This window comes from Daucus carota, chromosome 3 (assembly GCF_001625215.2).
Source record: "Daucus carota subsp. sativus chromosome 3, DH1 v3.0, whole genome shotgun sequence".
Lineage (NCBI taxonomy): Eukaryota > Viridiplantae > Streptophyta > Magnoliopsida > Apiales > Apiaceae > Daucus > Daucus carota.
Genome location: NC_030383.2, coordinates 52363564 through 52390440, shown reverse-complemented (window position 1 = coordinate 52390440; position 26877 = coordinate 52363564). Strand labels below are relative to the sequence as shown.

The following is a 26877-nucleotide window of genomic DNA, read 5'->3' as shown; positions in this document are numbered from 1 at the left end:
TTGCATATAATCGTTCTATTATACTGAAAAAAGTTCTGATATTCTGAAATCTTCATAACTCCAAATTTTCAGGCATGTGATGCATATGAGGAATAACTGCAAGTGCCTGGATCTAGGACCAGGCCAAACTATTTGCTCAAGTTGCATATCCGGATACAAAATTACATGCTATGCAGAAAGCTTTGTTAGTTAATATATAAGAACATTATGATGCTCTGTTTTACCTGACTACTTATAATTCAGTTACTGTTTTCAATATCAAAAACCGGGATCATGCGACTCCAATTGTGGTTAGTGCCTAAAATCGAGTCAAACCGAACCACGCTCGTTCCTTTCCAGCTTTATACAAATCTTGTATAATTGAATTCATAGATGAGTAATGATGATGAAAATAGTGATCAACTATTGTATTTATCATGCATTGCCGCTTGCCGGTTCATGATGAAATAGTGATAAAAAAAAAAAAACAATTAAAAAAATTAAAGTATAATAGTTATCAAGTTTTAAATTCGAACGTCATGGTCCTTTTTTTTCAGAAAAAATCTGGTTAGACCTGGAGACCCTCATAGCTAATTATAACTTCGAACTAGAACATCCATTAAGCAATTTAACGTCATTGTGCAATGTAGAAAACAGTCGTACCCAATCAACAAGACTCCTGTTATGAGATCCGGCAAAGGCCTTCCTACGATCATCATCATAAGGTGGAACCTAGCTAGCAGCTAGCAACTATTTATGCTTATAGTGCGATGAGTGATGACTCCCATCATAGTAGAAGCAACTGGCCGTATTATTTATTCTGAGCAACCACTTTTAATCTTTGAATAATGATAAGAAAATGATGGAGTTTATTTCTTTTATTCTTTCTGAAAACAAAGAAACAACCTCGATATTCTCATGGATCTTTTCTTTCTCCAAAGGCCACCCCGCTCCTCCCTCTTTGATGGACCCATTTCCTTCTTTTCTTTACTTTGCACAAAGAGGAAAGATATGAAAGCCTTGAAACAAGGATAAAGATGGTGCCAATTCTTTCATAATAACTCTCTCTTTTCTTTTAGTAATGAACAAACCTCACTCAAGTCACTCGAGGAAGACAAAACCATCAACATATAATCTGAATATCTGTTATGTTGTGTTCGGTTGAGATGAATGGAATGGAATAAGTGAAAATAAAAGAAAATAATAGATGGTGATGGACTTGGAAAAATGAGAAGATGCAAATTTTTTATGACGAGATACGGGTAGAAAATAGGTATGATAGTAGTCAACAAAAGGGGCAAAAATTCCATGTATGTCAGGATAACAAATTTGCTGATCACTTGCTTTTAGAGCATTCCCATGATTATGGTATTAATATCATGTTTTTCTTTTTGGGATTCCCATGTTACTTTGATCAAAGATCGATGATTGGAACATCTTATCTTTGGATCAATTGACATATTTTAATCTTACACCTAGCTGCTAGTTTAAGAAAACTGTTAGCTCTCTTTCAAGACATCAATCTTATCATATGAAAAACAATACTACTGTAATAATAATGACATCAATCTTATCATCTGTTTTCTGGGTCACATTCCAATGTTTCATAATTTCTAAATTTCAGGTCCCCAATTACTGACTCATACATTCTATACTACTAGTTGCCTAAGAGCAATGATACTCTAGGAATTTTAGAAATAAAGCATACCCTGCACTGCACTAAGACCAAAATACTATGTGAGATTATTCCGTAATTATCAAACGCTTGTGCTGTGTTTTGTTCACATGATCAAGTATGGCATAGAACCGTTAGAATATAATATGATCTTCGTAAGCATTCCTCCCAATACCTTATGGCAACGTATATAGAGAGAGGGAACCCAGTAGATGCCACTTCCTTGGAAGAATTCGATGATGCGAAAAAGGAATTAAAAAACAACCAAATCATCTTCTTGATGAGAGAAACCACAAGTTATTGTGATGCAACAAAGGATATGTATTCAAATATTTCCGGTTTAACCCCATACAGCTTTAAGATATCAGAGAACTTACAATTACAAGATTATATAGCAGAAAAGATGAGAAAGATAAAAACTGAAGAGAAACATAGTTAAAGCCTTCTTCAGTCCTCAGATCAAGAAAAAGAAAAAACATATAAGATGCAAACAGATGCTTAGACTCTGAGCAAGTACAAACTAAGCTCAGGAGCTCCATTACTATCTGGATTCATCATGTAAAATGCCTCGGAGTCTCTAGACCCCACAACTCTTTCAAACTTGGCCCTCATATACATGATCTCATCTCCGTCGCCTTCTCCTTCTTCCTTGTCAGCTGGTAAAACACCTGCCCCCATCGAAATAGGCTCCAGGGCTTTCAGAACTTTCCACTCTTTTGGACCGCATTCCTTCCTTGACGCGAACCCGCTCTTCTTCCCATTACAAAAAGTCCTCCACATTGGTTCTTCCAACAATCGACGTGTTTTCTTCTCATCATTAGCTTCCTTGTTGCACTCCAACGCGAGGCGAACCAAGCCAGAAGCCATCTCCTGCACCAGCCCTGTTATTGGGGTGGCAAGTTCAATCAAGAAAGCTGGTGTGGAATTCGGTTCCCTCTGGAACACAAAATGCACATGTCCTCTGCGATATCCAAAAAGGGTGCCCACCACCCGCGGTCCAAGGCTCTGCTGCAACTCCGTCCGGTTCTTAGCAAATGTGGTAAGAACTGAACGCCACCTGGAAACCGCAACAGCTTGCAGTTTCTTCCTGGTAACTGAGAGCCGAATTCTGGATTCTGCAGCTGGAACATGCGAATTGTCCTTGAGCTTCGGCTCATCCTCACTAGTACTAGAACAGGATTTGAAGGTTGAAGGAGGGGCTTCTTCATCTTCACTGCTAACCTTGTTAGTCCAATGGAAGTGCCTCTTGGAACTTGAGTCTTGGGAACTCTTTGCCATAATTGTCTTTATCTAAGAAAGAAAAACAAAGGAGGTGGGCTAATACTTAAAAGAATGATGGCAGAGAGAAAAAAAGTAAAGTTATTCTAATCTTGTTTTTCTTTATAGATTTATGAGTTCTCATTTCCCCTTTTTTTTGTTTCTAGTCCTATAGTGCAGAGTAAAAGAATCCTGAGGGACGGAAGTAAGTGGACTGCCATGCTCGGTGGATAACAGTGTGCTAGCAGTTCTCCAAATTAATCGAGGTGCGCAAAAACTGGCAGGGACACCATAAAACAAAAAAAAAAAAAGAGAATGAGAGAATCTTGAGGGAGGGGAGCTTTGTTTTTGGCTGGGGTAGGGGGTGGAATAGTGGACAAGGAGATTTTGAACAAAGAAAAGAATCCTGGGGAACAAAAACCTGCTCTTTTCAGTTTCTTGTGGGGTAGTGATTTAAAGACTGGTTTGACAGTCTATCTTTTTGACCTGAATCCAAAAACCCAAATACAGTAATTGGATTTGGAGCCATCACTATTGAAAAACTAGGGACCCCAGAAGACCCAAAGTTCTGGCTACTGTTTTGCTATTTAGGCGTGCTCCAGAGTATGTTGGGTTTCAACAATATTCTGACCCTCTTGGGGCCATATACTCCCTCAACATTAATAGACTTGTCACAAATTTTAGCTACCAGCAAGAATGATTCATATATATGACACAAAATCAGGAAATTGACATCACAGAAATCAATTACAAAGGCTCAAAAGATAACACCTGATTACTTAGTGGTTCAACCAGGTACCATTTCAATTCAAAGATATAATGAATGACACTGATGAGGTCGCGGCGTGTCAGATACCTCAACGGACGCCAACAAAAAGAATGAGAAATGATTACAATGATATGATGTGGTTAAAATGTAATCAGTGCAGCTCAAAAAAGAGAGCGAACGTTAATATTATGAGAATATATGAGCATTTATTATAGTTTACCAGAATGAAAACTCTCAACACGTATCAAAAGATTAGTTCAAGTCATCACTACTGTTGAGAAATAGACTATTACTACTGTTTCCAGTTTGTGTTTCTCATCTGCAGAATAAACTTCTAAGAACCTGAAAAGATCATTCATTACGAGGAGATGAATAACAGGCTCATCATGTTCTTAGATTTCAAAAGCAGGCAATTATTATTATGACTGTACTAATTATTAATATTATTATTCAAGACACGGAATAAAACTGGAGGAAGATCGGGGGAACAAATATGTACATATCATTTGGCGCGCCAGGAAGGGGGTGGTTGCAGATATTTCTCTCCTGTACCTTGAGACCGGAGAGAGTCACACTCTACGTTTCAGTTTGTAAATGTAGCACACAGGTATTATGCAGGTGACACTGAAGAAGTGGTGCTTAGTTGTATCTTTATTACATCCTAAAAATGATACCCTGTTTCGACAGAGTTAAAGAAATCTGCATCACAGCTTCGTACAAAGTTGGAGAAGCTGAAGACCAACAGAGTGGAAGAAAATGACTGCATTATAATGAACAGAATCCATACATCTGATGGAACTTTGTTTGGGATTAATCATGAAAATGGTAAAAGAATCTAAAATCTTTAATTATTATTACGCACATGGCTAATTTATTTATACTATAGTGAGTGAAGTTGTTTTATCTATGTCTCTTGCAGGCCTGGTGAATATAACCCTTGAAGAGCTTCAACAGTAGATGAATGATATATAGTTTCAGCTTGTATATATTTAGGTTTGTAAGACTACAAGTTTGTCTGGGGATTGCACCCCTATTTCTGTCTACAAACCATATAAATCTGAGTAACAATTTAAGTTGCTGAAAAATTATTGTGCTTTCTAATGCTTTTTGTGTCAAGAGTGTTCTCTAATGTTTTATTTTTATAAATTTGTTATTACTATCTTCTGTAAATGCCAACGAAACCCCCTAAAAGGGTTCCAACAAATATTCCCCATGCATTTTCTTGAACCTCACTAACAATTGCATTTCTGTATTGCACCTCAAGACTAAAGTTCTCTAGAATTACACCAATAGGATTTATTCTTTGTCCGAAAGGCACCAGTGTTGGCACAGCGAGCTGCAAATCCACCATGGTCACTGCAACCCAGAAATCTCCCAACACAGTCCTTTTGATGTTATCAGGGCTCCCTGCAAGTTCAATAAATATGTCTGATGTTCCGGCTAGCGGTCCTCTAATCCAGTATCTGCGGATTTGCTTGGCAATGTACTCTGAAACAAGCACAAAAGCTCCATCTGCACTAACCGCTACACCAGTTGCACCAGAAAGTTCTGTTAGCAACACTGAAATTTGTTTGGTTTGTGGATCGTATTTGAGCAATTTTCCACTCGTGTCTCCACTTGAGAGTATTTCTATAATGTCGAGACTGCAACATTTGAAAGACAAACAGAATAAACTTAATGAATATAGAGCATCATAAGCTTGATTGGAAAAAGAAGCAACATGTGTGTGATAAACCTTTTCTGAAAAATAGAGCCAGCATCTGTAAAATAAACAGTTTCTGTTTGTGGATCGATATCAATGGCATCGAGAAACAGAAGAGGAATGCCATTAACGCTGTTGGCAATTGTATTGGCAACACCTCCATTAGAACCCACGACAGCTAGTCCACATACAGCATCCGCAATATAAAGGTCACCATTATTGTAGTTGATTGCGACTCCTAATGGCCTACAAGGAGCTTGTCCCAATTTTGTATCGTTTCTGTCATCACCAACTGCTTCGTTCCTGAAAATGGATTGGTGATTATAATTTCAATATCATTCCCCAAAACTTGATCTTCAACTATGCTACACTATGCATACAAAATTTACCTGAGAGGAGAGGTGGTTGCAAAATTGACGAAAGCATGATTCGCCAATTCATACTTGAGGATTCTACTATCAGATACACCGGTATAAAACTCGTCCCCCTTGCCGTTGAAAGCAAGAGAGTCCGGACCCCTTGCCCCTGTTGGAAGATTAAGCCTGGCAAAGAATGCCAACTCATCACCGCTAACTAGTTGGCAGCTACTAACAAAAACAGAAAAAGCTAGGCAAAGGATGAATTTATGTCGAAATATTTCTACAGCTAACAACGCCATTAGTCCTTTTCTTTTGTATATCAAGGTTAGCAAGGAACAATATGCATCATGTGGAATATATATAGTGAAATGAATTTTATCACAAAATTATTGTCTCTAACATTTAGACAAGCAGAAGAGAAATATGAGGAAATGGGCATTCTGTTAGAGCAAAAACATGAAGCGAGTAACAATAAAAGTATGCAAAGCATCTTTTTCTGTTAGAAACAAAGAACAGAGGACGACTAACCAAAAGTAAGGTAATGATAAGTAGCTTTTAAGAGCAGTAGAGAAGTGTAGCATGCGAGCAACTCCCATGGAGGGTGCCAATTAATATGTAGCTTCAATTTTTATGTAATATAAAATCTTACTAGGGTTAACAATCAAATTGAAATCTCTTGACCTACACTACAGTCTAAAAGATCAACATGAGAATGCATTTACACAAATTATATATAAGAATATAGATAATCTCATGTTAAACTAGATTAGAGCAACTCTAATCATGAAAAATCCTTAACCTTGACATATAAAAATAAAAAATATAACCAATATCTTAGACCTGAAGAAATCTATAAGAAAATTACTCATAATTTATTTTCATATTGAATTGAAATATTTTATTTTAATAATTTAAAATATTAATAACATACGATTTTTAAAATTATGAAGCACAATATCATACAAGTTCAACAAATTTTACATAATACTCCACCGATCCAATTTAGTCGATAACTACCTAAATTTGATATAGGATTTGATATAGGTGAGAATCGAACCCAAGATCTATAAATAAGATTTGATATAGATGAGAAACGAACCGAAAATCTATAAATAAGATTTGATATAGATGAGAATCGAACCCAAGATGTATAACTAAGATTTGATATAGGCGAGAATTGGACCTAAATTTATCTATAACTAAGATTTGATATAGGCGAGAATTGGATCTAAAAATCGAAGCCAAGATCATAGTTTTACCACTTGACTTACCCTAAATAGAAACCATGTTAAGTTTCGATGTCCATAAAACCTAATAAGCCAAACCACATTTCACTTCAACATCAACAAAAATACCAAAATTCGGTTATTTTATATTATATTTAATTATTATTATTATTTTGTAACATTCATGGATTGATTGGGATATCATAATTAAAGACGACATAAATAGTTAATATGATTTTGTAATCATATAATTTTTCTTTTAATAATAATTAATTATTATTATATTATTATGAAAAAAATTTGTATTGGTTAGGATTTTATAATTATATTATATCATTATGAAAAGAATTTTTCAATATTGGTTAGGATTTTATAATAATTAGATTTTGATATTGATTAGGACTTTATAACAAAAAACTTCAAGACTTCTACCGTGGTTAAGATTTTGTAATTCAATAGTTATACGACCAACAAAATTATTCATTTTAATTTAACGTTATACAATTTAATTTATGAAACAATTCTATAAAATTAAAAGCGTACATAAATTTGGTTCACGTGTTATATAATTTTTTGTTTAAAAATACTATGGCAGAGATATTTTTAAATGAATAAGTTTTTTTATTTCTCCTTTGAATTACTCATATATATTCTATGAATTTTATTTCGAATTCATATCGCACCCATTATACGACTTTCATATTGGTTATGATTTTATAATAATTATTATATTATATAAATAGACTTCTATAGTAGTTAACATTTGTAATTAACAACTATACCACCAATAGAGTTAATTCGCTAACAAAATTATTAGTTTTAATTTTTAAAAATCAAACAATTTAATTTATGAAACAATTTTACAAAATTCTAATCATGATGAAAACCCTTTTAACGGAATATCAGAAGTAGCAAATACCAAGATATTAAAATTTGGTCATCGTCATATTAATATATTTGGTTGTTCTCATATAATTTTTTTATTTAACAATTATTACTATTACAAAAAAAATTTCATATTTGTATAGATTTTATATTATAACAATTATTCCGCCAATAAAATTATTCATTTTAATTTCTTAAAATTCAAATAATTTAATTTATGAAACAATTCATGTGAAATTCCTATCATTTTTCAGAATTCAAATAAATAAAAAGTTTATATTAATATCAATAGCCAAATTGATATTATCCATATCAATACTTTTTTATTAATAAGCGAAATTAGCTTTTAGCGAAACATCATCAGACCAAATACCAAATTACCAAATTTGATATTATCATATTTTGTACATAATAAATATATTATTTTATGACTTTCATGTTAGATCAGGATTTTTGTAATATAATGATATATCTCGTCAACAGAATTACGATTAACAAACTTATTCATTTAAATTTTATAACTTAAATAATTTAATTTACAAAACAACTTAAATTTTGTTATCATCATATATATATTTTTATTTAATAATTATTATTATACTATTATAAATTTTGTAATATAACAATTTTCCAATCAACAAATTACATTGTGAACAAAACTATTCATTTAAATTTTTAAAATTCAAATAATTTAATCTGCTAAACAACTCTATAAAATTTCTATCATGGATCAAACTTTAGATAAATAAGATTTCATGTTAATATCAAAATATCAAAATTTGATTATTATCATATATTTTTTTCAGTAATAATAATAATTATTAATACAAGACACTTTCATAGTGAGTGAAGTTGTTTTATCGGTCTCTTGCAGGCCTGGCGAATACAACACTTAAAGAGCTTCAACAGTTGATGAATGATATACAAGTTTGTCTGGGGATTGCACCCCTATTTGTGTCTCCACCTTTGCAAAAAACCATAAAAATCGAGTAACAATTTAAGTTGCTGAAAAATTATTGTGTTTTATAATGCTTTTTATGTGTCAAGAGTGTTCTCTAATGTTTTATTGTTATAAATTTGTTATTACTATCTTCTGTAAATTCCAACAGAACTCCCTAAAAGGGTTCCAACAAATATTCCCCATGCATTTTCTTGAACCTCACTAACAATTGCATTTCTGTATTGCACCTCAAGACTAAAGTTCTCCAGAATTACACCAATAGGATTTATTCTTTGTCCGAAAGGCACCAGTATTGGTACAGCTAGCTGCAAATCCACCATGGTCACTGCAACCCAGAAATCTCCCAACACGGTCCTTTTGATGTTATCAGGGCTCCCTGCAAGTTCAATAAATATGTCTGATGTTCCGGCTAGCGGTCCTCTAATCCAGTATCTGCGGATTTGCTTGGCAATGTACTCCGAAACAAGCACAAAAGCTCCATCTCCACTAACCGCTACACCAGTTGCACCAGAAAGTTCTGTTAGCAACACTGAAATTTGTTTGGTTTGTGGATCATATTTGAGCAATTTTCCACTCGTGTCTCCACTTGAGAGTATTTCTATAATGTCCATACTGCAACATTTCAAAGACAAACAGAATAAACTCAATGAATATAGAGCATAAGCTTGATTGGAAAAAGAAGCAACATATGTGTGTGATCAACCTTTTCTGAAAAATAGAGCCAGCATCTGTAAAATAAACAGTTTCTGTTTTTGGATCGATATCAATGGCATTGGGAAACAGAAGAGGAATGCCATTAACGCTGTTGGCAATTGTATTGGCAACACCTCCATTTGAACCCACTACAGCTAGTCCACATACACCATCCGCAATATAAAGGTCACCATTATTGTAGTTGATTGCGACTCCTAATGGCCTACAAGGAGCTTCTCCCAATTTTGTATCGTTTCTGTCATCACCAATTGCTTTGTTCCTGAAAATGGATGGGTGATTATAATTTCAATATCATTCCCCAAAACTTGATCTTCAACTATGCTACACTATGCATTCAAATGGTGTCTGTCCGTCTGGAGAAGGCTAATATCATTATTATAAGTAGCTAATTTCTCCTTCAAACTTAGCACCCGTTTGCCAGATCATACTTATCAAATTTAAGGCTTATTTTTATAAAAATAAATGCATCTTTTTATAATATTTTTGGATATAAATGTTAAACAAGTGTTTCATATTCGTTATTTGACAAACAAAAGGGCTTATTTCAGGAAAAAATAGATCTCCAAATATAAGCTCTTATTTCTGAAAAATAAGCTTATTCAAACAGCTCCTTATTGCAAAGGCGAAAAGCACAACTGATGCAAAATTTACCTGAGAGGTGAGGTGGTTGCAAAATTGACGAAAGCATGATTCGCCAACTCATACTTGAGGATTCTACTATCAGATACACCGGTATAAAACTCGTCCCCCTTGCCGTTGAAAGCAAGAGATTCTGGACCCCTTGCCCCTGTTGGAAGATTAAGCCTGGCAAAGAATGCCAACTCATCACCGCTAACTAGTTGGCAGCTACTAACAAAAACAGAAAAAGCTAGGCAAAGTATGAATTTATGTTGAAATATTTCTATAGCTAACAACGCCATTAGTCTTTTCTTTTGTATATCAAGGTTAGAAAGGAGCATATGCATCATGTGGAATATATATAGTGAAATGGATTTTACCACAAAATTATTGTCTCTAACATGTACACAAGGCAGAAGAGAAATATGAGGAAATGGGCATTCTGTTAGAGCAAAAACATGAAGCGAGTAACAATAAAAGTATGCAAAGCATCTTTTTCTGTTAGAAACAAAGAACAGAGGACGACTAACCAAAAGTAAGGTAATGATAAGTAGCTTTTAAGAGCAGTAGAGAAGTGTAGCATGCGAGCAACTCCCATGGAGGGTGCCAATTAATATGTAGCTTCAATTTTTATGATGCTAATAAAACTCCTACTTGGTTTATGAGCACAACCAAATTGAAATCTCTTCACGCAATTTGGCTAGATTAACCCAAATTACAGTCTAAAGATCCACCTAAGATGCGTTTACACAAATTATTTATAATAATATAAATAATCTGGTATTAAACTTATGCTTTCAAAAAACATCTCTTCAAGAAAAAGCAGATCCCCAAAAAGAGACCTTTCATCAACTCTATGAAAAATGCAGCACTTATCATCTAAATAAAAATGTAGATCATATGCCAACACTAACGGCGCATCTTAGCATCCCGCCCGGCGTCGACAAAGTCAACGGCGAATGTTTCAACGGCAGTCAACTCCGTGATTCTCCAGTCAATCAAAGAACACAATTTTAAAAACATGGTATGCAGTTTATCTAAAGTAGCACAAACATTTACTCACTCTCCTCCTTCACAATCAGGTACCCTCTCTAGATCAGGTACCCTCTCTATATCGATCTTACTCACCTTTTGTGACTGCTGTTTTTAATTACGAAATAATAGGTGCGCATGCTAGGGTTTAGAATTTTGAGTGGGGTTACGCTACAACTATTTGTGTTATTGTGTATGTTCTGTGTGTAACCAGCTTCATTTGAGAATTGAAATCTTGTTTCTTTTTAATTGGTTTTTTAATGTTTGTGTGAATTAAGTTTTTGATTTACCATTTAGATGTGATTTATGTTTTCGATTTCTTATAAATCACGATATGTTAGAACTATGTAACTTCTTGATTGGTGGTTGTACCGGCCGCTGAACCTGTTACGTTTTTTGAATTCGTAATTATTATGAATTTGATTTTTAGGCACTAATTCTATTTTTGAAGTAGATTGGCTTTAATTACGGGATCCGTTTTGTTGACTATTTTATTATTTGTCTCTATCAGTATTAATTTGAATAATTACATTTTAAATTAAGATTGTGATTGGATAAATACTTTTTATGAATATTCAGTACCATTTATGAGAGTCATCAATGATGACTTTATTGTGCCTTTAATGGCTTTATTGTGCCTTTGATGGCTTTTCGTTCCAGTTATGGATGCCATTTTTGTGGCTTTGTTTACTATTTTGTAGATCATTATATTTAATATAATTAATTACGTTTTAAACTCTGTTTTTATTCTTCACTTAAATTTTTAATTTTCATGTGTCTAACCAAAGGATTATCCTTTGGTTAGAAATTAATTAATATTTTTATATTATTTTATTTTCTATCTATTTTTGATATATATAATCTTTTGTTTATATATATGCGTGATTTTCTTGTATATTGATTTATGTTTTGTTTTGATTTGTTTTGTTTCAGGATAATTTGGAAGCGAGCTATTACGGAACTTATGGGTTATTCTTTTCTAATTCATTTAAGCTTTATTGTCTAAACGTCCGGAGTTATGCTTGCATGACTTTCGGTTAGATGATAAACTTTCTTGAAAGAAAGAAATCCCGGATGCGGTTTATTGTATTTCGATACAATTCATCTACGAATATGTAGACTTTACAAAAAAAAATAAAAAAAATCTGGTATTAAACTTGATTACATCATCTCAATCTTTAGCTAAAAAGTGGGTTCAAATAACAAAAATAGAAAATATAAGAGTATATTCCCTTTTGCACCCCGCTGGTTTTGGCCAAAATCACTTTATTACCTATACTTTCTATAATTACACTATGCATCCCTTTACTATTTTTGGCGCGTCAGTTTGCACCCTTCCGTTAAAAAACACAGGGGTAGTTTGGGCAATATATAAAAATTAATTATTGATAGATCTTTATTTATTTTTTTTGACCCTCTAAACGATATTTTTTGAAAATTCTTAAAGAACAAAAGTTGTAGAGAATGAAAAGATCCTTTTAAAACAATAAAATTCAAAATTATTGAAATCTTTTTTGTAATTTTTTTCTAGATTACAAAAATTAAAGATCTTGTAAGAATTCGTGATAAATTCAATTAATTTCGGATTTCGATAATTTTTGATGATTCAGAAACCCTTTCAATTACCTATAACTTTCGTTCATGTTGTTTCCTCATATCATGTTTCGAAATATTTTTGAAATAATAAAATATATTTACAACTCATGTTTTTAGTTTAAAATTCAATTTTTCAAAAATATTTCGAAACATGATATGAGGAAACAACATGAACGAAAGTTATAGGTAATTGAAAGGGTTTCTGAATCATCAAAAATTATCGAAATCCGAAATTAATTGAATTTATCACGAATTCTTACAAGATCTTTAATTTTTGTAATCTAGAAAAAAATTACAAAAAAGATTTCAATAATTTTGAATTTTATTGTTTTAAAAGGATCTTTTCATTCTCTACAACTTTTGTTCTTTAAGAATTTTCAAAAAATATCGTTTAGAGGGTCAAAAAAAATAAATAAAGATCTATCAATAATTAATTTTTATATATTGCCCAAACTACCCCTGTGTTTTTTAACGGAAGGGTGCAAACTGACGCGCCAAAAATAGTAAAGGGATGCATAGTGCAATTATAAAAAGTATAGGTAATAAAGTTATTTTGGCCAAAACCAGCGGGGTGCAAAAGGGAATATACTCAAAATATAACCAATGTCTAAAATATCATACTTCAACCATTCTCACCTCTTGCCTATAATTGCGTATAAGAAAATGCTTGCCACCTATCTTTTTAGAGAAAACGAATCTTTGAGAAAAGTACGACGTTGATTTGTTTGTCCTATTCCGGTAGGTACTTGTCTCGAGGGCTTGACTTCACTGCATATGTCTGTGTTGTCGTTAACTCCACTCTGCTACATAATACTTGACTTGTCGATTGATCTGAGCTTACTTAACGTATAATCCTTGTTGCTAGCTCTGAGTTTGCGGTAGCATTTTGAATTTTCGCCCACTAAGCTTTCTATAGATGCCTTTGATTTATCGAACTACGTTGTTCTAAGCTATTTTTGAGTTTGTGATAGAGCTCCCTACATATTGTTTTTGACTTCACTATATTGAAGAACTCTGTAATATTGTTGAGTTTCCTGCAACTTGAGTTTCCGGTAATTATGAAACGTGCGACAACTCGTTGACAATTCAAATGTTAGGTAGACCACTTGATTTGTTGATAGGTGGTGTAACCAAGTTGTCTATACCATACTTCGAACATTTCTAAGTTCACAAAATTTGGTTTAGCTTTATTACTCAATCCAAAAGGGCATGATTTTGATGATCTTCTTTAATTAATGACTTTATTGTAGCTGGTGAATTATGAAGATAGAAATAACTTGGTAGTGATATTTACATATTAACTGAAATTCTACCACGAATTCGATTAAGTACAAAGTTATGGAACAAACAAATAATTTTGGGATTGTCAATGTGACTTAGTGTTCTTAATATATAGACATGTCTTGTTCAATAATTTTTTCCTCTTTGGGTCACTATACTCTTTTGAATGAGCACAACTTACTTTGTTGAGGGCTTGAAAATCTTTGCCTTCTCTTTTTCGGCTCCTCTTATATTCTTTGGATTCCATCTAGTCCTTTGTTCGCGACATAAGTGCAATTTCTCGTAATATATTTTGTAGGTTAGTAGACTTAGATAAGGTTCTCATCTTAGAGACAAGCTCATTTTGTTGAGGAAAAAAAAGATTGTTTGGGTGAATTTGTTTATCTAATTATATTAAAGACTCGAATGAGGTGCACATAAATTAGGAGTCTGTTTGGCTGATGTAAAATTATGGCTTATTATACAACGTGATGAATGTGATAAGTTAGGAGTTTAAAATGTCTATTTGGATAATTTTGACTTACTAATGATTTATGGGTTGTTAAAAATATAATCACAAAAATAAAAGATATTTATAGGTAACTTATGACTTATTGGTAACTTTTATCCAAAAAATAAGTTAAATAAATTAGTCACTGAAAATATCTGAAACTAACTTTTGGCTTTAAGTTAGTTTCTTACCTAATTCTAAATTTAAGTCGACTTCTAACTTATTATACAAGCAGATAGTTTTCAACTTAAAGTCAAAAATGACTTCAAACCCAGACAAATGAGTTGTATGTATTTTCATCTCCGCATCAACTTTTGTGAACATGGTCAAGGAGAAGTAAATAGCTCTATGGGACATTTTTAACTGATATTTGAATATTAGACTTCTTTTTAAGTGAAAAGAACTTCCCATTATATAAAATTATAAAAATGATTGTTGTTAAATAATATAAGATTTGAGCTCAACTAAAAAAATAGCTTTGGATGATCGGTTTGTAACAACCTCTCTCTCAAAATTTAGGATTCGAAGAGCCGCTTCCTTCTTTTGTTTTTGTCCTTATTTAAGCTAGTCGAGGGGTTTATCCTGATTTTTTCTAGTGGAAAGTTTCAACCCTGTTGTTTTCTTCATTTTCGTTGATTTTCTTTCAATAAAACTCATTTTTTTGGGTGTTCGTGTGTTTCCCCTTTTGAAGTGGTTATTTTGTCTTTTTTGGAATGTTTCGTTATATTTTGTTTTGTTATATTTGAATTTATTTAATGTTGGATTTGTTGAGAATGATTCTCAAATATGAGCCGATGGTAATTATGATAAGAGCTCATCCTTCACAACCATAGATTGTTCCTTCTTTAGGGGTTTACACTTTCGACATGTGTATAGCTGGTATCTGATATGTAGATAACTCGGGTGCCGCTCCTACGATCTCAACTTATGCTATTAGGATCGGTCTAATAGTGACTTTTATGTGATAAGATCAATTGTGATATTGCTGCTTTATAGGATGTTGGTACAATTCAGATCTTTTGGAATATCTTTAATTTCATTTTTTAGCTTTAAAAGTTTATTTTATTTTTTTAAATAAGAGAATTTTTAAATTCTATATACTAAACGATTAAGAAACAGAACATCTAATTATCTTTAGTATATAATTTGTTTTCCAACCTAGTTGTATTGACGGTTGGGGGTTTGTCCCGACTATAATTTATTCAAGTTAATAAAAGTGCTTTAATTTTCTGACAAAAAAATATTGAGAAAATAAGTGTCTCCTACTATTTCTTTTCCTTCGAAAAACTACATCTTCAAGTTTTCTAGTTTTTAAATTATTTAATTATGGAAACTATTTTTATAAATAAGGTCAAATGTCATATTTATTATTTGAAAAGTGCTATCTTTACTTAAGAAAAATGATAATATAGACCAATACTAAAACATCACCAAAATTTTCTGCGTCAAAAATAAAAAACCATGACCGAAATTTCAAACAGAAGGCATGATAAAAAACGTATTAATTATCTTTTGAATGAATAAATTTCTTTTGTCAAAGAATATATTCAGATTCAAGTATACATCGCCAAAAAAAACATGAGTGAGCCGAAAAAATAAAAAAAGCTAAAGATCACGTGACATGGGAAGTGGATCACGTGAGTCTAGTCTGTCTCTGAAAATTCCAATCAGGCAAACACACTTCTCATTTCTCTGATTTCCTTGTAAAATCAACCAAGAATCAATCCAGTCAAATCTCAAACCTCTACACACAACGAATCGGCAATGTAAGCAATGCACGCATACAATAGGTTACCGGGAAGTGGACACAACTCCCCGTCGTCGCCGCCGTCGTCGCCGTCGTCTCTCCGCTCTCCTCGTCTCCGTCACGGCCGTTCTAAAGCTTTGAATCGCTTCACTCAACCGCCTGTAACTCTACCGCAGCGCCTCTCTTTCTTAATACTCTCTCTCTTGCTCAAACGACAAGGTCTCTTTTTGTTCGCTCCCTTGCTCTATATTTCCGCTATGTTGTTTTTTATGGGAACGGTGTCGTTTGATGTCGTTCCTGTGATCAAACACCGATCGCCGCTTGGCTCGATTTATCGGAGTCCTCAGCTTTATGCGAGGCTTAAAGCTGAGATTCATGCTGATAATTCTTCAATGGATGCGGTTAGTCTCGTTCTCAGATGTTTCATTTCGTTTTCCGTAATTTTACTCGTAATTTTATGCACACTAATAGAATAGACTAGATTTTGATTGATTGTTGATATGAATATATAAGCTACGTTTTGCTACTTTTAAGTGCTACTTTGGTAGGATGACAGGATCGATTTGCTTAAATGATATAATGTAGCAGATATATGTGAGTGAGTGTAGCTTAGGGACCGATACTTGTACTCTGAATTCGCTGAAATGGGACTGGATCCCTTGCACACTACTGAAACTTCAGTGAGAGTGATCTATAATACTTGTGATTCTGTTTGTTATATCTTCTTTTTGCATACTATTGACACAGGACACTAATTATATATAGATATCAACGATATGGAAGCATCCTAAAGGTGGTGAGTGGAGGCCATGTACAAAGAAGTCTGCCGGAGGTATGAACATATAAATTCTTGATCATGGAAAACTCGGTTTGTTGTCTCCTTTCTATTTTGTATAATGATGATGATAATGATGTTGATGATGATGATGAAGATAATGATTTCTTGCATATTGTGCATAGATACACATATTTTAGTTTATATGATCGTGTTATTCAAAATGTCATGCATATTCTTTTTTGCGAATTGAATATTAAACTAAGTGGACAGCTTATTTAAAAACTATCAAATACACAATGTTATCTTCTCTGTATAGGTATATATTAGTAAATCTCTTGATAAGTTAGTTTTTCAATCAGTTTTTTAAACTGATTCATGATCTATTGAGTCGTTAAAGTAGTTAATAATTTTTGGTTCTCAGTTCTTTGAACTTGGACAATAAATTAAGTAGTTTCTTATGTTAAATGTTCTTGCTATTACTTTTTTTATATATAATTTTTTTTTGTTAAGTGTTTCAGGCATCCCATATTCAGAAAATATGTGCATGTTATATTGCATATCATTTTGAATTTTCCCCACAAGATTTACAGTGAAGTTCCTGCCACATATACCCAAAACTTCTAGCATTAGGATCTTGATCGGTTTGCTCAGTCCATTCTAGCTATGGCACATGCTATTCACAGGTCATTCGGGTACGTGGTACGGGATCGGGTACATAAAAACGTTAATTTTGTATGAACTGAGTCGGGTGGCAATATCAGACACGACCCGAACCCACAACCCGTTTTACTGAGACAAAACCTGAAAGTGACCCAAAAATCACCCTATTGACCCGAAATAGACCCGAAATTAGAACTTCATTTCTGAACACTTCAATTTTCAGTTTTATTCAATTTTAAGTGATTTTAGCTTGATCCGAAATCGACCAGATTGCTGACACGAACATGACCTGTTGCCCGAAATTGCCACCCTCATTAGTGATTTTCAAGTAAACAATATAATAAGGATCCCTCTTTACTGACTAAGATGACACTTGAGTTCAATTCGCGGGTTGATATAAGGATCCCTCTTTAGTGATTTTTAAGTAAACAATATATAGTCTTAATATGGTTGTTATAATTAAAATATTTAGTTTACCCAAAAACATAGAAGTAAATTGATCAGAAAATGACATTTAAGGTTACTTATAAAATGGCAAGAACCTTAGATACATAATTATAACGAATCTAAATCTGTTTTTTTAAGCAAGGCATGTCTCACGTGTCTTCTCTTTCATTTGTATCATTTTCCCAACTCCTTTTCTTATTTCTTTACTAAAGTATTTTTTGTTAAATAATATCAATCAAGATAGTGTCAAGTTATCTTTGTTTCTTATATTGCTTAAGTTAAAGGTGGATCGCCGAAGCCAGCGAACTGTAGCGCGATTCCTGATGATCTGGTGATCCGTGTCGAAATGGAATCGTTTTCCGGAACAAGGGAACTAGATCGCGGTTCCATAGGCTGACCCATGAACCATGCAACACTGTCTTGACAATTTAAATTTATGGTTTGCTGTTATTAAATGTGACAAGACATCTATCTTAGCACCAAAATAAGTGCAACCGAAGATGTACTTATTATGTTTTATAATTTGGGGGACCAAATAATGAGGGAGTACTTTATTCTGTTTTATAATCTGGGGGAAGGCTGAACGTTCTATGTAACATTGACAAGTAATATAACGCAAACTAAATTTATGGCATTTACTTTAGCTAATCAACTGACTTTGTAAGGATCTTTGTATTTTCGTATACTTACATGTAATAGCATGTTGTTTATTACTGTAGGATTACCTGAGTCCAACGGATACATATATGTTGAGGCGAATGGTGGCTTAAATCAGCAGAGGACATCGGTAAAATCTGCGCCTGACGTGATGAATATTTTACTAAATGCCTGTTCATTTTTTGCTCTAATTGCAATTCTCTGGTTATATTTGTTTGATTGCTATCTAGGTTTGTAATGCAGTTGCGGTCGCAGGGTATCTTAATGCAACACTTCTTATTCCAAATTTTCATTTTCATAGCATTTGGAGAGACCCTAGGTTTGTAAGATTCTTTGTTAATCTTCCCTTTTTGCTTTTAAGATGCAGTCCTAGGTTACAATGTTCAATTATACTAAAACAATTTGGTGTGTAAAATCCGCCAACAACTTGGTACAAATATGTCTGTCCACTTTTACATTGATATATACTACAATTTGTAGCTGATATGGAATTTGAGAATGATCTGGTTAGGACTTTGTTATGAATTGATTTGATAATTTTGGTATATCATTGGAATACTGTAATCTGTTAGACATATCTATATAGAAAGGTATATGTTTTTTTTTTGCTAGTTGATTACACACGCACACGTGGGGAGTCGAACTCCCGACCTCCCGCAAGGGGGTACAAGAGCTCTACCACCACACCAACACCTTGTTGGCAAGGTATATGTTTATCTATTTTAATAGGTAATTGATCCATAAGACTTACCTGATCACAATTTGGAATTCTTCAATAAACTTTAAAATGTGAAATAATTGAGATAAAAATGATTTCAATGTAATATATCAGACTTCCTTGAGTTTTGTGATAATCCTGACACAGGCTTCTCCTTGTTTAGTTGATGGCCTTTTCTGATGTTTAAAATGTTATATTACACAGTAATGGTCTGGGTGTCTTTTTAAGCAATGAATTCCATCCCTCTCTAATTTAGTGGCAACTTAGTAATATTGACTATTGATATATGAGATAATTGTCCTGATGCAAGATACTTCGACCAAGGTGGAGTGTCAATTGTGGCGCATACTATAATAAGGGATGGATATCAAATACGTCACTCATTAGGTTCAAATATATCAATTTTGTCACTCATTTTAAAATTGACTCAATTTGATCACTAATATGAAAATATGTATCAACTTCCTCGTTAAAAAATCATTATTTTGTATCAATATAGTCATTGGCAGATGGTTTACTTGATATGAAATTACAAACTAGTGAACAAATTGAGTCAGTTTTGAAACGAGTTACAAATTTGATATATTTGAATCGAATGAGTGATAAATTTGATATTTATCCCTAAGGTCTATTATGGTTGCTTTAAGATTTGACCAATAGTTTAAACGTATTTGATTGTCCAGTACCAATATTGTGTTAAATATTTCAGGGTACACCAGTAGTACTTTATGTAAAATAAAGCTTCTGTATTACTTAGGTAATGATATCTTAAAGGAAATATGAAGCTTCTGTTTTACTTGACTAATTTTATCTTTAAGGTAAAATGAAGTTTCTCTGTTACATAGGTAAAGTTATTATGCCCTCCGTAGTTCATTCACTTGCTAGGGATTTCAAAGATAGAGATTCAAATTTGTGATTGTTGTTCAAATGGTCGAGATCAAACTGATGTTTTTAAGTTGAATTTTGTTTCCGGTGAACTGGATGTAATCCTACTCTCGGCATTTTTTTTAAGACTGGCTTTCATTTAAACGTATAGTATAAACTAAAAAGATGTTAAAAGAAAGGTAAATAGGTTTATAATATCTCAGAATTATCTTCTTTCAATATTGATGGATTTCATATCTGTTTCATGTGCAGCAAATTCAAAGAAATCTATGATGAAAGTTTTTTTATTAGCATGTTGAAAAATGATGTACGGGTAGTTGACACGATACCGGGGTACCTAATGGAGCGATTCGACCGTAACATGAGTAATGTCCTCAATTTCAAAGTAAAAGCTTGGGCACCTATTCAATACTACAAGGATGTAGTTCTTCCTAGGCTACTTGAAGAAAAGTAAGTCCGTATATTTGTTCATGTATTTCCTACATCAACAATTTTGTAGCCATGCTCTTCTGATGTGTAGCTTATTATATCCGTTTTTAGTCCCTGCAAGTCGTGTATGCCCGTTTTTTTTTTTCAAGTTTTCTTTAAAAAAGGACCATTTGTCCATATAAAAAGAATGCTGATACGGGTTGAGGTATTTAAAACAATAAAAAGGTAGATGTGGTGGATTGATTGCAAAAAATTTAACTCCCTAAGGTGATTTAATGCCATACAACCAATGACCAGACTTTTTAGCTTTTATATGATTTGTTATTTATGTATACTTGGATAGCACTTCACTTCACTACCATATGAGTATTATATTGTGGACTATCATGTCTGAGTTACTGGAGTTGACAGTCGTACACCCTGTTTCATTATGACTTAAGACTTACAAAAACTTGAGAGAAGTTAAATTTTAATTTTTATTTGATAATATCATTTTGGATATTTTATTTTTATATATAACTTACGAGTTACTAAATATTCAAAAGAAAACTTCTAAGCTGTACATCTGGCGAAATAAAATTATAAAAATAAAATAATTTGTTTAGAAAATTAATTATAACTTAATCTGAGGTATTTGCTTGCAAGATAATGGTTTCAGTTAGCTGGAATCAGAATTTTATTTACATGGAGTGGTGTTTGTTTGAGAGATTTATGTAGTTGGCATGGCTAATTCATTCCTATGACTGGGAAACTATTTCCTAATCCTAGCATGACATTTGAAGTTTTATTTAGTTCCGATTCATGTCAACAATCCAAATGCCCCTAAATAATAACTCATTTCAAAATTTTAGGCTTTTAGGAGAACAAAGAGACATTTTATCGTTTTAGCCGTGTGTGGTATGATAGACATCATGGCCCTATTATAATCTTGATTTGTGGGCATTTCGTTTTTCTTTAATCTTGTTATGAACGGCTGTCCTACCTACCGCTTCTTGAGTCCTGACATTGCGTAAACTTTATTATTCTTTTCGCTCCTTCGATCTGGAAATGAAGCCAGTAAGTTTTCTTATTGATCTTAAAATGAAATAAATGCTAAACATGAAACGAGACTTTTTACCAAGCAGTGCTTGTAAATGCTAGTTTCATAACATATAGAAACATTCGGAGACTGGATATAGTGAAGAAAATTGTTGGAGTTTGATGCCCGTAAAGTGCATATTCCATTGCTTCTACACCACTATCTGTCTACGATAAATCTTATTTTACATGACTTTTTTCAACTCTTTTAATGTTAGTTATATTTGGTCCTTTCTCATATGCTGCAGGGGTTCATATTTACTTTTTAGTATTTGTCTATTTGTTAAACCCACAGCGACTTCATTCATTGTGTTTCCTGAAGTGAAGTAATGTTGATAGTTATCTTATAATACACACACACACACACACACACACACACACACTGTTTATCTATATGTTCTTCTGTAACTGCTTTTACACGCAGTGCTTTTCTGGATTCGTTATTGTCATTGCTATATAGAAACTAATTTGAAGCTACTGTTTGTCAATTTTTTATTAGGGTTATAAGGATTTCCCCATTTGCAAACCGTTTGTCATTTGATGCTCCCCCAGCAGTCCAACGGCTCAGATGCTTGGCCAATTATGAAGCTTTAAGGTTTTCCAGTCCAATATTAAGCCTTGGTGAATCTTTGGTTGCAAAAATGAAAGAACGAAGTGCAAATAATAGTGGCAAGTATATTTCTGTCCATCTTCGCTTTGAGGAGGTTAGTTTGTCCACCAACTGGATGTCAATCATGTCACTGTTTGTTCTCTGACCACCACTATCAGGATAATATCCTGAAAATACATTGATCATCTTTATTGTGCAGGATATGGTTGCTTTTTCTTGTTGTGTTTATGGTGGTGGGGCGAAAGAAGATGAAGACATGAAGGCAGCTAGGGAAAGAGGTTGGAAGGGAAAGTTTACAAAACCAGGTCGAGTTATCCATCCTGGAGCAAACAGGCTAAATGGAAAGTGTCCACTAACACCTTTAGAGGTCAAACTTATACTATAAATTTACTCCAATATTTTTATAAGGGGAAACTTTAAAAAAGAAAGCCTGCTAGTTTAACTTTATATATTAATTGTAACACTTAGTTTTGCTTGGTTAGTATTGGTCTCAGTCATACTTGTACAGTTGTTCTGCCATGCATACTGTAATACCTATACAGCTATACTGTCCCATAATTGTCTGTACTGCCTTGCAGACTGTATTGCCTTACATACAAAAGCACCTTAATAAACTGTAGATTATGTGTTTCCTCACTGTTGGAGTATCATAATAGGAACAGGAACATTAAGCCATTTTTAATTTTTGGGCAAGGTCAATTACAGGAAATTTAAATAGTAAATACTCTTTCACACATTTGTGTCCACAGAGACCCAAATCTTAATTTTGTAAGTTAAGCTATCTGCCAAATAGCCTGATATTGGAATCTATTTGTCCTGTAAATTTGAGATCTGTTTTTCAATTGGGTTGCGGGCGGCAGTATCAAGCTCTGTGTATACCTTGGCTTCTGTAAAATCAAGTGGCTTGTGTGTCAAGACGGTCTTCAGTTGTACTGGAATCTAAATGAACATTGTGTTAGCTTCTGCTTCTCCAAATGATCAGGCTTGAGGAATTTGTGAAATTTAATTCTAGATGTAACCATGTAACTATTGCTGGTTAATTAATGTTATGTCGGTGCTTGGTTTATTTTTTTGTTATTGTGTCCGTCACTCTGATTTTTTGAACTGCCACCTCATTAGTAATAACATGTATTGAGTAGTTTAAATGAGAAATATACATAAATAGTATATGACTACTCAATGTTATTCTCTCATATATCAGGTTGGTTTGATGCTTAGAGGAATGGGGTTTGATAAGAGTACATCCATATACTTGGCATCTGGGAAGATTTATGACTCGGAAAGACATATGGCTCCACTACTAGAGATGTTTCCCCTTCTACAAACGAAAGAGATGCTGGCATCTGAAGAAGAACTTGCTCCATTTCAGGTACAAAGGATTTACTGATGTTATATGAAAGCTGTTTCATATGTGGCCAGCTGAAGATCTGATTATATACTTCCTTTAGAACTTCTCTTCCAGGATGGCGGCGATAGACTACACTGTTTGTCTTCATAGTGAAGTTTTTGTGACCACTCAAGGTGGAAACTTTCCACATTTCCTTCTGGGCCATAGGAGATACTTGTATGGTGGACACTCCAAGACAATAAAACCCGACAAGCGAAAGTTGGCATTACTTTTAGACAATCCAAACATTGGGTATGTTTATGCAATATTAGCGTTACTATGTTATTCATCTTTTAGCTATGTTATTACACTTCAGTTTCGTGTGCAATTTATGCGATAATAACCAGCACAAAAATACTTGAACCGGAACCCGGTATATAAGGCTATCTAATTTTGTTTGAAAAATAATTTGGTTGTTCATATAATAGGAGTTTATTTATGTTCATAATGAATAGAGTTGTTGGTGAAGCATATTTGAAAAACAATATATTGCAGATCATTGTTTGCTGTTTTCCTTCAAATATTTTTTTTCAGCTATGTAATATGCTAAATGATCAATATGTTCCATCACAGACACACAAAGGAGCCTCTTATTTCTTTGGTCATAAGTGGTTTAAAGTGCCTTATTTATCTGTTTTATCCAGATGGAAAAGCTTCAAGCGGCAAATGCTGAGTATGAGAGCTCATAGTGATTCCAAAGGAATTGAAATGAAGAGACCGGCAGACTCCATATACTCGTTCCCATGTCCGAATTGCATGTGTCGTGTTAATAAAACAGAAGATTCCAGATTGACATTCGCGACATGAGGGTTCTTGTTTCATAATTATGTATGCATGTCAACCTTCAATTTAGGGCCAAATTCTTTAATTTTTTCCCTCCATTGGTTCTAGGGCAAAGACACCTAGGTTTTTGGAAACCTCAGCCGTATATTGTAAAACAAAGCAAAGTCGATCATTTTTAGTGAAGAGTGCATCACTCCGGAAGAACCTGCAAGCATTTCAATGCGGGAAGAGTAAAGTGGGAAGTTCACATCTGTCTCCCACATATGTCACAGCTACTGTATCTAACAAGCTGTATAGATTGCACACTTTTAACCCATGTTTTTGTACATTAGTTGGTATCATTGTATTTTATTAGCATTCCTTTTCTTGGGTTAAATGGTTTGATAATTTTAATGTAATGGGAGAGTAGCAGTAGGAAAATTTTAGCTGAACAAGCAAAGACTTTGTTTTCTCTTCTTGATTAAAGGCTAAATATCCAGATTTTTTTTTTCATCTTGCATGATCAGCAGCCGCAACATACATTGTTGATGCCAATAGCAACTGAATTATTAGCAGAGTTGCAGTCAATATCGTAACATGTTGATGTCAAATGTTAGCAACTGAATTATTAGCAGAGTTGCAGTCAATATTGTAACATGTTGATGTAAAATGTGATGAGTGTGTATCAAGTGAAACGAAGGGAGTGAAATAGTTGTTTTTTTTTTTTTTGACAGAAGGGAGTGAAATAGTTGATATTCTGAACTACATGAAATGTCAACGGCGGAGATTTTTAAAGCTATGAATAAAGTAAGTATATTTCATTGTTTTTTTCTTTTGAAAAAAAATATATTTCATTGTTGACTTGAAGCGCATAAGATTTAGGGATCTTTTTAAAAATACCCATCTGTAAAATTAGTTTTTTAAAAATACTACCATCTTTTTCATTGTTTTTAAAAATACCTTTTAATAAAAATTTTTTTTCAAAAATACGATTTGCAACTTTTGCAACCTCATTTGCAACCTTGGGCGGCGCAGCCGTAAAAGTTGCAAATGAGGTTGCAAAAGTTGCAAATAAAAATGGAAAGTTGCAACTGTTGCAACTGCAATTGCAACTAGTTCAACTGAAAACTGTAAGTTGCAAATGAGGTTGCAAAAGTTGCAAATAAAAATGAAAAGTTGCAACTGTTGCAACTGCAATTGCAACTAGTTCAACTGAAAACTGTAAGTTGCAAATGAGGTTGCAAAAGTTCCAAATGAGGTTGCAAATGAAGTTGCAACTTCATTTGCAACCTCAGTTGCAACTAAATGCAACTGAAAACTATATATAGTTGCAAATGAGGTTGCAAAAGTTGCAAATGAGGTTGCAACTGCAGTTGCAACTTTTGCAACCTCAGTTGCAACTAAATGCAACTGAAAACTGTAAGTAACAACAGATGTTTGGTGTGCCCCTGACGGGGCCATTAGATTACAATAGAATCAACTGAATGCAACCATATGCAACCATATATGCAATTACAAATCCTGATTTCCAGTTCCAGTTTTCAAATGTCATTTTCGACCTCATTTTCGGAATCGATATATATATATATATATATATATATATATATATATATATATATATATATAGGCTCATGATCAAATAGAAACCAATCTTAAAATAAAAACTAGAAACCAATATAACTTAGTGATATTCTCAGTACAATTTAGTGACATTCTCTTTAGAATTTAGTGATCTGTGTTGCAAGATTTAGTGGAAACTGGCAGAAACTGCCCACATCTCCATTCATGTTCCAGATCTGTTCACGTTTTTGATTCAGATGGTGCTGACGGTGGTGGAGATGGTGGAGGTGAAGGTGGAGATGGAGGAACAGTGATTGTAGGAGGTCTGGGCGGCTTGAAGTAGGGGGTTGAAGTGTTGCCGGAATAGTGGCGGCTCCGCCCCGTTTTGAAGTTAAGCCGAGGTGGGGAAATAAGTATGAACGGGGCTGAAAGAGGTTGAAGCAATGACCAAGATGAGGCTGGTGAAGATGGAGGTGGAGATTGTGTTGTTAGAGAAATAATGGAGGTGGAGATGGAGGTGGTGGTTATGGAGGGGTCGGGCGTAGGGCTGGCAATTTCGGGTTTCGGGTCGGGTTCGGGTCGGGTTGACAGTCGCGGGTCAAAAAATTTACCCAAC

The 26877-nt window shown here is 33.6% G+C and overlaps 4 protein-coding genes and 1 long non-coding RNA gene across 9 annotated transcripts; 2 read left to right on the top strand and 3 right to left on the bottom strand.

Moving 5' to 3' along the window:
• Positions 1-1960: 1960 nt before the first annotated feature.
• On the bottom strand, positions 1961-3244 carry LOC108214243 (protein MIZU-KUSSEI 1). Its single transcript, XM_017386125.2, has one exon. It carries the CDS (start codon positions 2930-2932, stop codon positions 2153-2155), a length of 780 nt encoding a protein of 259 aa, XP_017241614.1. The 5' UTR covers positions 2933-3244; the 3' UTR covers positions 1961-2152.
• Positions 3245-4799: 1555 nt separating this feature from the next.
• LOC108210805 (protein STRICTOSIDINE SYNTHASE-LIKE 12) lies at positions 4800-6375 on the bottom strand. Its single transcript, XM_017382223.2, has 3 exons — positions 5772-6375; positions 5416-5685; positions 4800-5323 (listed from the first exon to the last, which is right to left on the bottom strand). The coding sequence occupies exons 1-3, from the start codon at positions 6038-6040 to the stop codon at positions 4837-4839; spliced, it is 1026 nt and encodes a 341-aa protein (XP_017237712.1). The 5' UTR covers positions 6041-6375; the 3' UTR covers positions 4800-4836.
• Positions 6376-8901: 2526 nt separating this feature from the next.
• LOC108210804 (protein STRICTOSIDINE SYNTHASE-LIKE 12) lies at positions 8902-11419 on the bottom strand. 3 transcript variants are annotated; one of them, XM_017382221.2, is made up of 4 exons: positions 11274-11419; positions 10179-10331; positions 9517-9786; positions 8902-9425 (listed from the first exon to the last, which is right to left on the bottom strand). In XM_017382221.2, the coding sequence occupies exons 1-4, from the start codon at positions 11315-11317 to the stop codon at positions 8939-8941; spliced, it is 954 nt and encodes a 317-aa protein (XP_017237710.2). In that variant the 5' UTR covers positions 11318-11419; the 3' UTR covers positions 8902-8938. The 3 variants fall into 3 exon arrangements, with proteins under 3 accessions (XP_017237710.2, XP_017237709.2, XP_017237708.2); XM_017382220.2 differs by having other exon boundaries at positions 10676-11393; XM_017382219.2 differs by having other exon boundaries at positions 10179-11392.
• On the top strand, positions 11107-12346 carry LOC135151308 (uncharacterized). Its single transcript, XR_010290016.1, has 2 exons — positions 11107-11245; positions 12111-12346. It is a non-coding gene; the product is annotated as an uncharacterized LOC135151308 (long non-coding RNA).
• Positions 12347-16183: 3837 nt separating this feature from the next.
• Positions 16184-25214, top strand: LOC108214906 (protein ESMERALDA 1-like). 3 transcript variants are annotated; one of them, XM_064089341.1, is made up of 10 exons: positions 16189-16692; positions 17057-17123; positions 18896-18963; positions 19064-19152; positions 20689-20886; positions 22442-22646; positions 22752-22919; positions 23754-23921; positions 24001-24191; positions 24584-25214. In XM_064089341.1, exons 1-10 carry the CDS (start codon positions 16318-16320, stop codon positions 24744-24746), a joined length of 1692 nt encoding a protein of 563 aa, XP_063945411.1. In that variant the 5' UTR covers positions 16189-16317; the 3' UTR covers positions 24747-25214. The 3 variants fall into 3 exon arrangements, with proteins under 3 accessions (XP_063945412.1, XP_063945411.1, XP_063945413.1); XM_064089342.1 differs by lacking the exon at positions 24584-25214 and having other exon boundaries at positions 16184-16692; positions 24015-24185; XM_064089343.1 differs by lacking the exons at positions 16189-16692; positions 17057-17123 and adding an exon at positions 17502-17761.
• The last annotated feature ends 1663 nt before the right edge of the window (positions 25215-26877 follow it).